The sequence below is a fragment of the Manis javanica genome, chromosome 1 (assembly GCF_040802235.1).
Source record: "Manis javanica isolate MJ-LG chromosome 1, MJ_LKY, whole genome shotgun sequence".
Lineage (NCBI taxonomy): Eukaryota > Metazoa > Chordata > Mammalia > Pholidota > Manidae > Manis > Manis javanica.
The window spans coordinates 34,223,998-34,236,520 of record NC_133156.1 but is presented as its reverse complement, the minus strand read 5'-3'; the positions used below and the strand labels follow the sequence as shown (position 1 = coordinate 34,236,520).

Below are 12,523 nucleotides of genomic sequence, written 5' to 3'. Positions count from 1 at the left end.
ATTGATCAGTATGCAAGACAGTTATCATGGCTGAATCATGATCCACAATTAAGGTAAACAGATCTGCGATGACAGATCTGCGATGATATTTTCTGAGCAGAATACAAATGCAGCTCATTTCGTCTCAGAGATTTCTGCCATTTCTTCTATGGATAACAGATTCTCTCAAGAAGGTGGTGGCCACAAGGAAGACAGATCTTTGTTTAATCCCTCTGAAAAGATAGGGCTACAATATTTGATGTGATATCTGTGAAAAGAATTGTTCTAAGAGAGATGACCAGAGGAGAGCGTTTTTCTCTGGTTAGCTTCCCCCCACCCATGGAGAGACCCTTTTGGGTATTCGTTTATTTGAATGATCATTAAAAAAGTTTGCATGTGATTGACTTGTTTTCCAATGTGAAGAGCAAGGGGTGTCTTTCTTATTTAGGTTCCCATGCTTAGTGGGGAGGGGGCAGATGGTGTTTTTTCATTTCCTTATGTTCCTTTCTTCTGTAATGCTCTCAATATTCTCTCCACCACCCAGGTTTTCACTGCTCATGCTGCATTATGGGAATGCTACACAATATGTCTGCATCTGAAATGTGAAATAGTCTTCAGCTAGATGCTGCATCATAAGCCAGATACGTTTTCTGTGCTATGGTTTGGACAGATGTTGGAATGAACTTTGTGTGGGGCAGGCAGTCACCCCTCCCATGTGTTGCAGGAAACAGTGCATCCCCGGGGGTCTTTGCATTTGGAGCCAGACTGCTGTGGTAGAGATATTTCTGTGTATTTGTGCAGACCTGTACAAGGGGGCTGTGTTTGAGGTGGTGGAATAATTCTAGATCTTGCCAGTAGCTGCGGTTGGGGTCAAAGGCCAGAAAGCCCCAGTGACTGGATGTGACCGAGGTGGCATGGCCCTGCAGGCTTCAGCTGAGTGGGTCTGCTCAGAAGTCCTGCCCCAGGCTATGGGAGCATCTAGGGAGAGGGCACCTCTTGTGTCATGCCTCATCCCCCCAGAACATTTCTGCAGTCTGTTGCCAGGACAGCACAGGTGTGGCCTCCTCCGGGAAGCCGCCTCAGATCCTCCCGTTCCTTGCCCAGCACACAGCTCTCAGGAGGAAGTTACCTGACGGTGGTCTCATCACATTCAAACTGAGCCCACCAGAGGCACGACAGGGCTCTTTCATCTCTGGCTGTCCCACAGCTCTTGGCTCAGAATCAGAGCTTTTATAAGCTGCTTATAATTGAAACAAGGCCCATTTCCTTACAGCAACTTCTGTGAAAGGGAGGAACATCCTGATTAAGCTCATTTCTCAGTTGGAGAACAGGTGGAGAAGCAGTTGCGGGTTGGGGAAGGCTGAGAAGCAGACACCTGTTCAAGGCCCATCCCTCTGAGTGGCGGGAGGTGTCCTCGGCTGCCTGTGCTTTGTCACAGAGCCCCGAGTGTCACTTTCGGGCCTGGTGGGCAAACCTGCAGCCGACGCAGTGGGTTTCTCTTCCTCCTCCAGGAAGTTTTTCCCTCCCACAGTCTCAGTGTGGGAGGGTCAGGTGACCCAGGCTTTTTAGAATCTTCCCTCTCTGGGCTCTGATGGGGAAACACCGCCTATTCTGAGGCATTGATGTCATCTTTCTCCTGAATGCCCTCTTTGTGGCTCTGTTATTCAGGCCCTGCACCTTTCACCTGGGCCACTGTGACCTGTGTTTGCTCCTGGGAGAAGTACAGGTATAATAAGACTGAACCACCAGGGGTCAGACCTAGACTGGGTGGAGAAGGGGATGGCTGGGACAGGCTTCCTTGGAAAAAATAAGTTTTAGCTGAATCTAAAAGACTCTTAGAACTTAATTTGGTGAAGAAGGGGAGGAGAGCCACCAGGTATGGCATGTGCAAAGGCCCCGAATTTGGAGGGAATGTATGTTCAAGAATTGGATAGGCAGGAGCTGCCTGGGGATCGCAGCAGGGCAGCCACATTTGTGCTAAGAACAGAGAAGCCACTGGGGGACATGAGCAAGGTCTGGTGCGGCTGGATCTGGCTTCCCTGTTGAGAACGCCTGGGAGCAGGGAGTGCACAGCCCTCCTGAGGCCCTAGAGATGTGGAGTGATGTTAACAATGGGGCTTGACGGGGTTGAGAGCCATCAGCAAAGAAACAGCCTTGCTGCCAGGTGCCTGGATGAGCTCACCCAGGGAGAGACTGACAGGGGAGGGGCTGTGTGAGCTGCCTGGAGGTCTGGTGGGGCAGGGGGCTGGCAGAAGGGAGCATGGGGGTGCAGGAGGGAAGGGAGCCGGGACAGCAGTGGGGCTGCATCCATGGAGGAAGACCAGGCAAGCAAGGGGAAGACCAGTGATGGCAGTTCCAGTAGGGTGGCTGGGACAAAGGTTGGCACAGAGGGCTAGGCAGGCAGCCTGGAGACCTTGAGGGTGGGCATCAAGGGGAGCAGATTGCTTTGCCATGCCGTGAACTGTCTGGAGTACCTTGGACAGCTCCTCACCTGTTAGGAAGATTGGTTTGGATTTTGACGTGTGGCATTCCCATCAGTAGAAGCATCCTGTCTCTGTGCTTCGCTGGCTAATGCGCTCAGCCCTCAGTTGCCTAGGAAAGCCCAGGTGGGGAGCCGACCTTCCCTCTCCTTCCAGGGGGCTCCTTGCTAGGCTCTGCGGGGGGCCCTAAGTGGGCTGGGCCGAGAGGGGAGGGGTGACTCGCTCAGGGCTTCCCAGCTCCCAGCTGGCCTGCGCCAACACTCTTGATGGCTGTGCGGGGCAGCAGTGTCCCAGAGCTGTGTGGGTGCCATGCCCAGGTGAAGTTCAGGGCACTGAGAGCCAGGGAAGGGCTGTGTCCAGGTCAGATCCAGGCTGGTGTTGCCTGTGTGTGAAGCCCCACAGGGATGGGGTGGTGCGTGGAGGTACACCCAGGGCCTTTGTGAGACCCCGCCCTGTGATGATTTGGGTGGGCCAGCCAGCAGTCAAAGGCAGAACTGCCTAGGGAGGCCACCTCAGGCTGCCAGTTGGGAGCAAGCCTCTCTTTGCATCCCCGATGAGCTGTCCAGGAGTGGCGGTTGCTGAGGCATAAGGAGGGCCTTTCAAAAGGCCACACCCACTCTGTGGCCCACTGTCACTCCTTCTGCACCCCTGTGAGACAGAGCCATAAAAGGAAGGCAGAGTTGACTTAATTCCTTACCATAAGAAAACACTGCAAGTTTTGTTAGTATCTGTGTATGCAGCCCACATCTAAATGGGCTTACTGTGGGGCAGGATCATCTTCCAGACTTTGTGCTGTCTGTCTAATCCTCCCATCAGTGAGGTGCTGGCCATCATGCCGACCACCGCACGGACAGGAGAGGGGTGCCGAGAGTTGAAGGGAATTGAACACATTTGGAGTCTGCTTCAGAAACATGCTTGTCTTGGGGGAGTAGACGGACAGAGGGGAGATCTCTTCTGCATCTTAAAGAAGATGCAGGTGTGTGTGGTGTGGGCACTTCCCCTATTTTGCAGATAAGGCACCTGAAGTTTGGGGAGGGTAGCTAGCTTGTCCATGACCCCACAGCTAGACACAGCAGCCCCCAAAACATGGATTTTCCCTGTGTCTTGCTACTTCCATCTGGGCCTGTGGTTTAGAGTCTCTCATTGCCCCAGGGAGGGTCTGCTAGCTGCCACCTCTGTCTGGGCTCCGTGAGGGGTGAGGGCACTCCAGTGGGTGGCTGACCGCCCAAGAGACTCCTCTGCCACTTTGCTGGCCATGTGGCCGGGCAGTGCCCTGACCTCTCTCTACCCAAGTTCCCTCATCTGTAAAATGGGTTGACTTTATACCTGTCTTGAGGAGTGGTGCAAGTCCATGTGAAGACTTCAGAACATAGTTAGCACCCAACATAAATCTTATTAGTTTTATATAAAATTTTTATGAAATTTTATCATCATTATGAAGCAAATCCATTGCATTGATGGGCACCCTGACTATCACAAAGGGTGTGCCCTTCCTTTCTCTCACTCATCACTTCCAGGTCTCCAGCTCTGTGTGCTTTCTACTGAGTCTTCTACATGTAACTCTTTAAAAAATTTATTGTCCTATTTGTCACCATTAAATGAACACATTGTTAGATTAACATTACATTAAGACATATTCATTGGGGAAAAAAGCTAGTATATTAAAAAACAAAAGGAACTTTTAGGAGAAAATAAAACCCACCTGTAACTCTCAGCACAGAACCAAGTTTGACATAGTGGTGTCCTTGTATATGCCTTCCAGTGCTTTTCTCTGCATGTAACAAGTACACACACCTCCGAAGAGCCTCTTGGAGATATGGGTGCTCTCATGTCCCTTGATGCCTACTGTGCAGTAGTCCTGCAGAAAGGCTGTGCTGTGTACCCACATATGCAGGCCTGACTACAGCCACATGGTCCCTTGTAGGTGCCTGGGGTGATTTCTTCTCTGCCTGGAGTAGTGGTAAGGTTCCACCTGTCTTCATTTTGGAGTGAAATTCATGAACCCTGGAGCAAATCAACAATGTGCTTCCAGGGCCATTTCCCATCCTGACATGTGGCCTTCTCTACCTGGTTATCACCAGGTCCTGCCTTGGGAACCCTCAACCTGGCCTAGCCATGACCTTTCTCTGGCCACCTTTCCTGAGTGAGTGTCCCAGGAGCTTTGCTCACTTTTATTTGAGTCACATAGAAGAGTTTTCAGATTCGGGGAGCAGGGGGTCAACTTTTTCAAGTAAGGCTGATAGCTGACCTCATTGGGGACCGTGAACATAGAGACATGGTTTTTATGTTTTTGTTTGAACGAATTAAGGGCAGCTCCCAAAGGACATTCAAGGAAACTTTAACTCTTAAAATGACTCACTGATTGCATTTCCACTTGGTTTATTTGGTATCTAAGATACTATTTTAGTTACCAAAATGATATTTGGTAAAAGGAGACATCTGTTCTGTAGATAAACTTTAAAAAACAGGGATAGGAGAAGATGTCATTGATGTCATAAAGCATATCCATCTTAAATGAGGAGGTCATCCCAATTAAATTCAAGGACCACATAAGGTTGCTTACCATTATAATTACTCAAGTGGTTTCCAACCCCCACCCAGGCCCTATGTTAGGCTCATCATGTACATTATCCTTAGTTTTTAAAATGGCCTTTCAAAGAAGACTATTGACACTTCGACCTAGAATGGCTCAGTCACTCTTACTGCTAGGGAGTGTTTGCAATGTGATTAAAAACCAGGTATGTTTGACTGCAAAGCCTGTTGGTCTTTCTGTTATGCAATTATAGGCCATTATTGCTAAATATTTTATTTATATTTTAATTTTACTTTATTTTTTTATTGCTGAATATTCTTTGTGGAAGTTCCAGCCAATGCAATAAGACATGAAAAAGAAATTAAACATTTAACTCTTTGAAATGAGAAAATAATATTATTTGTAGCGCTTAGTACTTGTAAACTTAGAAAATTTGGAAGAATGAATGAAACTATTACAATAAGTAAAAGAACTCAGTGAGATGTCAGGACACACTGTAATGGCCCTAGAAACTCTGTGACCAGGCATGCATATACTGAAAGGGTGACACACAGAGCAGTGAGGTGAGGGAAGGCCACACCTTCCTGAGCTGCTGCTCAAATCAGTTGACATCAGTCATGACAAAGTTGTTTCAGCTCAATTGTATTCATAGCTACTAATCCATCAGAAAATAACCTGGGAAAGGCCATCCCCTTCATGGTAGTAGCATCACAATACATAAGACAATATCACCTCATAATAATGGTACAAAATATGTAGAAATAAACCAAATGAGAAATTTCAGGAACCTATGTGATGAAAACAAAAACCCCTTATTGATCTAAAGAGGAAGCTTTGAGTAAATTGGAGGCATATGTCAATTTTTGATTGAAAATCCTACATGTTGCAAAAAATGTGACTATGTCCCCAAACTAACTAGTAGGTTCAAGGTAATACTGTTAATTCCCAAGGGAGAGTACTCAACCTGTTCTAAAACTTAAGTACAAGAATCAGCCAGAAAGAAGAACAAAGACTGTCTGGAAGGTAAGAGTAGTAAGAGTTTGCATCACTTGGTGTGTTACGATGGTGTAATGCTAGAGAAAGTACAGAAGCCTAGATAATTGGCAAAGAAATAGATATTCTAGAAACAGACACTTTTCTGTACATAAATGAGATACAGGACAGAAGGAGTACCAAAAAAGCTTGGGGAAAAGGAAGAATCTGAATAAATGAGGTTGGGGCAGCCGATAATTTCTTCTGCTATGGATGGATTTTGTCTCCCCAAATTCCTATGTTGAAGCCCTACCCACAGGGTGCCTATATTTGGAGACAGAGTTTTTAGGAGGCAGTTAAGGTTATATGAGGTGCTAAGAGTAGAGCCTGAGATGGGTGGGTTTGTAAGAAGAGTAGATACAAAGATGCGGAGAGGAGGAGGCTGTCCATGAGCCAGGAGGGTCCTCAGCAGGAACCGTATTGGCCGGCACCTTGATCTTCGACAGTCCCCAGACTCTGAGGAAACACATGTCTGTGGTTTAAGCCACCCTGTCTCCGCTATTTTGTCAGGGCAGCCCCAGCTGATGAGGACATCCTCTTAAAACTATACCTCTTAAAGCTTTCTCTGTATTAAAAAATCTTTCAACATGAAAAGCAAGCAAGAGGTTGGAAGAAATCTTACAAAGCATTGTCAGAAAATATGACAAACTCTCATATCTGTATTATAAAAAGAGATCATACAAATAGATAAGGAAGAAACTCTTCATGATATGCTAGGTTAGTCAAAGTGAAGCAAACTTAACAGAGGATTTCTCAGTATGGTTTTGATGGACATTGGAATCTCCAAGGAGGAGAAGTGTGTGGCCTTGACCCCAGGACCCTATTTCTTGGAGAATCTTCAGGGACTGATGCTGTGTGGGGCCAACTCTCCGTGGGACTGATGCTGGGAACTGGCCGCTTGGCTTCACACAGGCAGTGATTCTGCCCTCCGGTTTGGGGAATTTAGTGACTTAACCTGCTTTAGTCCTATTTCAGAAAAAATAGAGGAGCAGGCAGATGACAAGGTTAAAAAGTCATGGCTGTTAATACTGTGTAGCTGTCGCAAACCCAGGGCAGTAATCTTCCAAAGGGAGAGGAAAGAGAAGAGGATCACTTTAAGAGGGGGATTTTTTCCATGAGCGTTTTTCAGTGTGTACATTAGTTAAAAGAAAACAACTGTAACAGCTCTTAGATTTCTGTGAACATACTGGAGTAGCTAAATTAAGATTTTATATCTTAGGATTGTAAAATTCTTCAGAAGTTGTGGAAGGAATAGTTCAAGTTGACCTGGCATGTGTTTATTAAACATGGGGTCTTTGGACCTAACTGCAGGTCAGCTGTCAGGAGCACCCTGGTTTTTGGAAGGAGCAGAGAGCAGAGACCTAGACTGTCTGAGCAGCACAAACACCCCTGGGCCCCTTCTCCACCTATGGGGCCCAGATGCCATGTTTATCCCGAACTGTCTTTCTGAAATACCTTTTTGTGGACCATTGTGTCTCTTCTGCTCTTCTGCCCTGGATAAAAGGCAGGCGCTGTGGAAGTCATTCTCCAAAACAATAAACAAAAATCGGGACGCTTGAATATTTATCTCGCTGCTTAATAGCCTGAGGAAAGGGCGCCTGAGTTCAGGAACTGGCCTCAGAGTAGGAAGGAGAAACTTTAGCCATGTGGCTTCTTTGGCATCAGGGCTGCCTAACGTAGTGCGGCCAGGCTTCCTCGGTATCTGCTGTCGGACTGCATGGATTCCTGGATGTCTTACCTGGGCCAGGTGCCCAGGAGACAGGAATCCCTTGGGAAGGCTACTGAGTGGTTACCTCCTCTTTTCAACCACCTAAATCCCAGGGAATCCCTCACAAGGAGAGAGGCTGCACCCAGACTGGGGACCAATCCCCCCCCCCCGGTCACATGGCTGGGTGGGCATGGTGGCCGCAGCCCCTGGGTCCCCGGCACCTTCCCAGGCTGAGGTGCCAGGCAACCTTCTCACTCGTTCTGGGCTTCTTGGATGTTGACACAACCTCTTGTCTTTGCTGAATTCCAGAAATGGCTTCAGACATCCCTGGATCAGTGACACTGCCCGTTGCCCCCATGGCAGCCGCTGGCCAGGTGAGGATGGCTGGGGCCATGCCTGCCTACGGAGGAAAGTGGGGTTCCAGGTAAGCGACCTCGGCGTTTCCAGGAATCTGGCTTCCTGCGTGTTGAGCAACACTCATGACCTGCTATTGTCTCTCCTTCCTGGAGAATAAGGGCTCAGCAGTTTGCATGCTGTTTGGATTCTGCAAGATTCCATAACTCTGCATGTGATTGCCTTTAAGTGTTTTCAGGCCTGTGCACCCAGCTGTGGACTTCTATTTTCTTGTATTTGTGGTGAGAACATGCTCTGTGATGCACTGGCCTTGCTCAGCCCTCTGGGAGGAAGGGGGATCTCCCAGCCCACCCAGAGCACACCAGCTGGAGGCCAGCACTGCAGGCTTGAGCTGCAGGCCCTGTGGGCAGCAAGGGTTCCTCGGCACCTTCTGTGCCTCTCTGGGGCCACCAGTCTGTCTGGTGAGATGCAGGAATTTCTCCCAAGTAATTGGCCACAGTCCAGCCCCTAACGGCTGGGCGACTGACTGTTTCATGGCCTCTAATTTTATAGACAAACCCTGGGCTCCCCTACTCCCAGCTGACTTCAGAGAGCTCTCGCCCCACGCCCGGGCCATCCCTTTCTTGTGCTGCCTGCTCACTGGAGCCACAGCTGACCTACCCAAGCTGGGACCTTTCCTGGTGAGCTGGGCCCCCCTCCCGTTGTCTGACCCATGGGGATCCCGTACAGATCAGAACTGTCTTTATGAAAATGGGGGTGACCAACCACCCTGCTTAGCCTGGGACTTTCCCAGTTTTAGAACCGCAGTCGTGCATCCTGGGAGTCTTCTCGGTCAGGGAAAACCAGGATGGCTGGTCACCCATAATACCCAGGAGGTCGTGCAGGATGAGGAGCACAGGCTGACTACTACATTGCATTTTGCAGGGGCCCTGTTACCACCCTCCCAGGACCTGGAGCTAAAAGCCATTTTAAAGATAACCGTGCATGTCACAGTCACTTGAGGTATTGATAAATGCTTCCACAAATCCATTGGAATTTTGGAAATGTGGTTTCTCTTCGTGAGCACTGCATGTTTTCAACAGCCCTGGGTGTTGAGAGAGCCCTTCACGTCCTTGGCAGTCGCTGTTCCCCACGGTGAACGCTGGGTGGCGGTGTGGCTCTGCGGCTCTCATGAGCACCGGGGTTCGTAGGCAACGATTTTACTGCGTCTCCCAGAAGTAGTTTTTGGGAAAGGTGAGACGCTGGCTCTGTAATTACGCAGAATGTCGCTGACCTTGCTTCGTGGGAACATAGTGCCTGTGGCCCGCACCTTCCTGCAGCAGATGGCTCGTGGGCCGCCGTGTGCCCAGCCGCCCTGCGGGGTGGGGTGCCTGTCTGCCCCTCCAGTGCTATGCACACGGCTCCTTGAATCTGGTCCCTGTCCTGCCAGCCTCTCCGTGCTTAGGTACTTCTGTCCACCTCTGGTGGCCTGACCCCTTTTCTCCTTTACTCCTACAGCTAGCGCAGCCCTCGCGTATAGAGATCAGGACCCCACACTGGTCTTCCCACATTAGAACCTGGCCTCACTGCGTGTAAAACAAACTAGTGGTACCACTTTAAAGGAGAGCATGCTCCTTTGCCCTAATGCCAGCTCCTGGGTCCCCGAGTCCCCACATGCTAAGGGCCATGTGTTATCAGCAGGGAATCTGCCACTTGTGCTTGAACAGGAATGCTCTCCATGCATCCTGGCCCCTTCCCAGTGGCCTGGTGGTGTCGTGCCCTCCCTGAGCCACTGTTACCCACTGAGAACCAGGGGTTGGGTCCCGTCTCTGTGAGGCCAGCAGCTCTGGCATCTGTAGCCGGGTCGCGTAGCACACTCTGCGTTCCGGTGGCGATCTGGCTTCCCTGTCCTGGCTGCCCGGCGGGCTGGCCTCCTCTCTTCCTAGTCCATGGGAAAGGGGCCTCACTTAGTCCATCGGTGCCCCAAGGCCAGGTGGGGAACTCAGAGTCTTTGGGATGTCCTTCCCCAAGGTGCCTGCCCCACTGCCCCAAATTCCCAGAGAGCCTGTTCAGTACTGTTTCTTGTTCAGTCCACTTGATAGTAACTCCTCTGCCCCAGTGTCTTCAGGGGTAAGACGAAGTGACATCAGAGAGGACTGGGTTTTTTTGGAGACTTTTTGTTTTATGTTTATGTTCAGAGGCCCAGTAATGTGGGGGGAGTGGAGTATTCGTTTGGTGAGTTTCAGACAGCCACTTAGAGGAGCTCAGGCCCAGACTACCATTTCTCCATCCACGTCCATTTATGTGGCCTGGACCTTGTAGGAGAGTGGCCTCAGATGCCCTTTCCACATTGAGTGTTTGACACCCAGCCACGTGCTCTCATAACACAGCCACTAGTGTGTCCTGTCTTTCCTTCATGAGCCTTAAAGCTCCTCCTTTGAAAAAGCCCCTGGGTTTCTCCAGTCTGAATAAGTCACAAAATAAAGTAAGAGGAAGTCTCAGTGTGGCATGTGATGTGGAGGGGTGCAGCTGTCCCCAGAGGTGGAAGAACAAGGCACACTGACGTTCCCAGTGCTGCCTGAGCAGCCGGTCCCCCTGCAGGGTTCCGGGGCAACGAGCTGGTGCTTCAGCATCTTTGCCGAAGTTCCCAACCATGTCATTTTCGGTGCTCTTATGGAAAACTTTTAATTCTGCCTTTTCTTGTCCCGAACCTGTTTGATGATGGTGCGGAGACTGTTTCCTGGCTGCCCCTGCTCTCATCTCTGGCTCAGTGACCCGCTGGCATGAATGCTCACATGTCACCTTGACTTTTCAGGATGGACTTCGATGATGAGGATGGAGAAGGCCCCAGCAAATTTTCAAGGTGAGTTTATGTTCTTGGATTTAAAGAAGCCCTGTGGCCAGCTGTTACCCCACTGGGTACACAGGGATGTCAGCGTCTTTTGCGATTGAAAAGCCATTGCCTGTAGCTCGCCCCCTCGCTGTCCCCTGTTCTGCATCAGTGTTTGGCCCAGTGACAGGAAGCTGTCAGCGACCCTGCCCTTCCACAGCCTAGATGATCAAAAGCTAAGTAACAAGTTGCTGATGCTTGGCTTTTTAAAGGAAGCACCGCCTGCCAGTTTTAACAGAGTCCTTTCTAAAAGACAGACCTAGGGTTCTAGTTTAGAAAAGACAGTGAAGGCGAGGCCCCTTTTTCTACCACAGAAGATAAGGAGAAACCTAGCCCCTGAGCGGCTCTGTTCTCACGCAGGACATGGAACCAGCCTCTGAGCTCCTGAGAGCTGCATGTTCCCGGGTGGCATGTCAGCACCTACGCCTGGGCTCCAGATGCCCATGTGCTGCCCCACCCACCCAGGAAGGGTGCTGCATGGGCGCCAGTGGATTGTGTGTTCGTGTACATGGAGGGCAAGGTGGGCACAGCCCACTGTCTGAGTTATGGCAGGGAATTTGGCAGTGTTGAGAAAGGCGGGTATCATTCACCAACCTTAGCAGGCTCTGCTGTTTATGCACTCATGGGAGGGCCTGCCTTGCCATCCACCCTTCATGCAAGCGTCCTGGTTCTAGGTGGTCAGTGAACCTGGAAACCTGCCGCAGGGGATGGCACGGCTCTCCAGAGCCCACAGTCTGCAGTGGGCATCGGCAGCCTCAGCTGTTTGAGGAAGGTCCACAGAAGACAGCATCCGGCGCCGAACCCTCGCCAGGCCACTCGCCCCACCGTGGTCACTTTTGCGTTAGCTCCTCTTCCCCACACTGAGCCAAGCCCACCTTCCCTGAATCCAGGGGGAGCCTGCTTGCTGTTACTGCCCAGGGCGTCCCTGGGTTCTGTGTTCACGAACATCCCACTGTTTTCCAGGCCCTCCTGCCACCCCCTCAGGCATGGTGGTTAGGCAGGATACTGACACCTGCTGACTGGGGTTCTAATCAAAGCAAGACATTTCACAGCAGAAGCATGTATGGCTTTTCCCCTGGTGCAGAGCTCAGGTGGGCATCATCCACCCATTTCCTGGGGTCTGCTTCAGTGGCCAGGGGTGTCTTGCTCCTGCGCAGAGCTAGTGGCATAAATAAGGGGACCCCATCCTAGTCTGCTCTGGCCTTATGTGTCCTCCCTTTATAAGGGAGCAATGACTTTTGATCTCTCTGGATCACAGTGCCCCTGCTGTCCCATTCTACACTGTGGTGACCTCAGGAGATGACAGTTCCTGGAGTCACAGAACAGAAAGGGGAAGAGAGACAGGACATCTGCCTGACACTGGAGATCAGTGTCATGATGAAACAGCAGTGCAGGGATGCAAACAGCTCACTGAGGCCAGGTCCCTGGCTGAGAGACCGGAATCCCAGACCCTGGGCAGCTCTCCATCAGCTGGCAGTGACTTAGATTTTACACTGTCAGTTCAAGCCTTGGCTTCTGTGAACCATATCCTTTCCCTGTCACTAAAATAAGGCAGAAAGGTGGGGTGT

General features: G+C 50.3%; 1 protein-coding gene across 1 annotated transcript in view; it reads left to right on the top strand.

The window, feature by feature from the left end:
- Window positions 1-12,523, top strand: part of LOC140843396 (aryl hydrocarbon receptor nuclear translocator 2-like) — a 52,204-nt gene that overhangs the window by 22,751 nt on the left and 16,930 nt on the right. Inside the window, exons 2-3 of the mRNA XM_073212772.1 lie at window positions 8,042-8,156; window positions 10,881-10,928. Coding sequence (XP_073068873.1) covers window positions 8,042-8,156; window positions 10,881-10,928 — 163 coding nt within the window. The remainder of the gene's footprint in view (window positions 1-8,041; window positions 8,157-10,880; window positions 10,929-12,523) is intronic.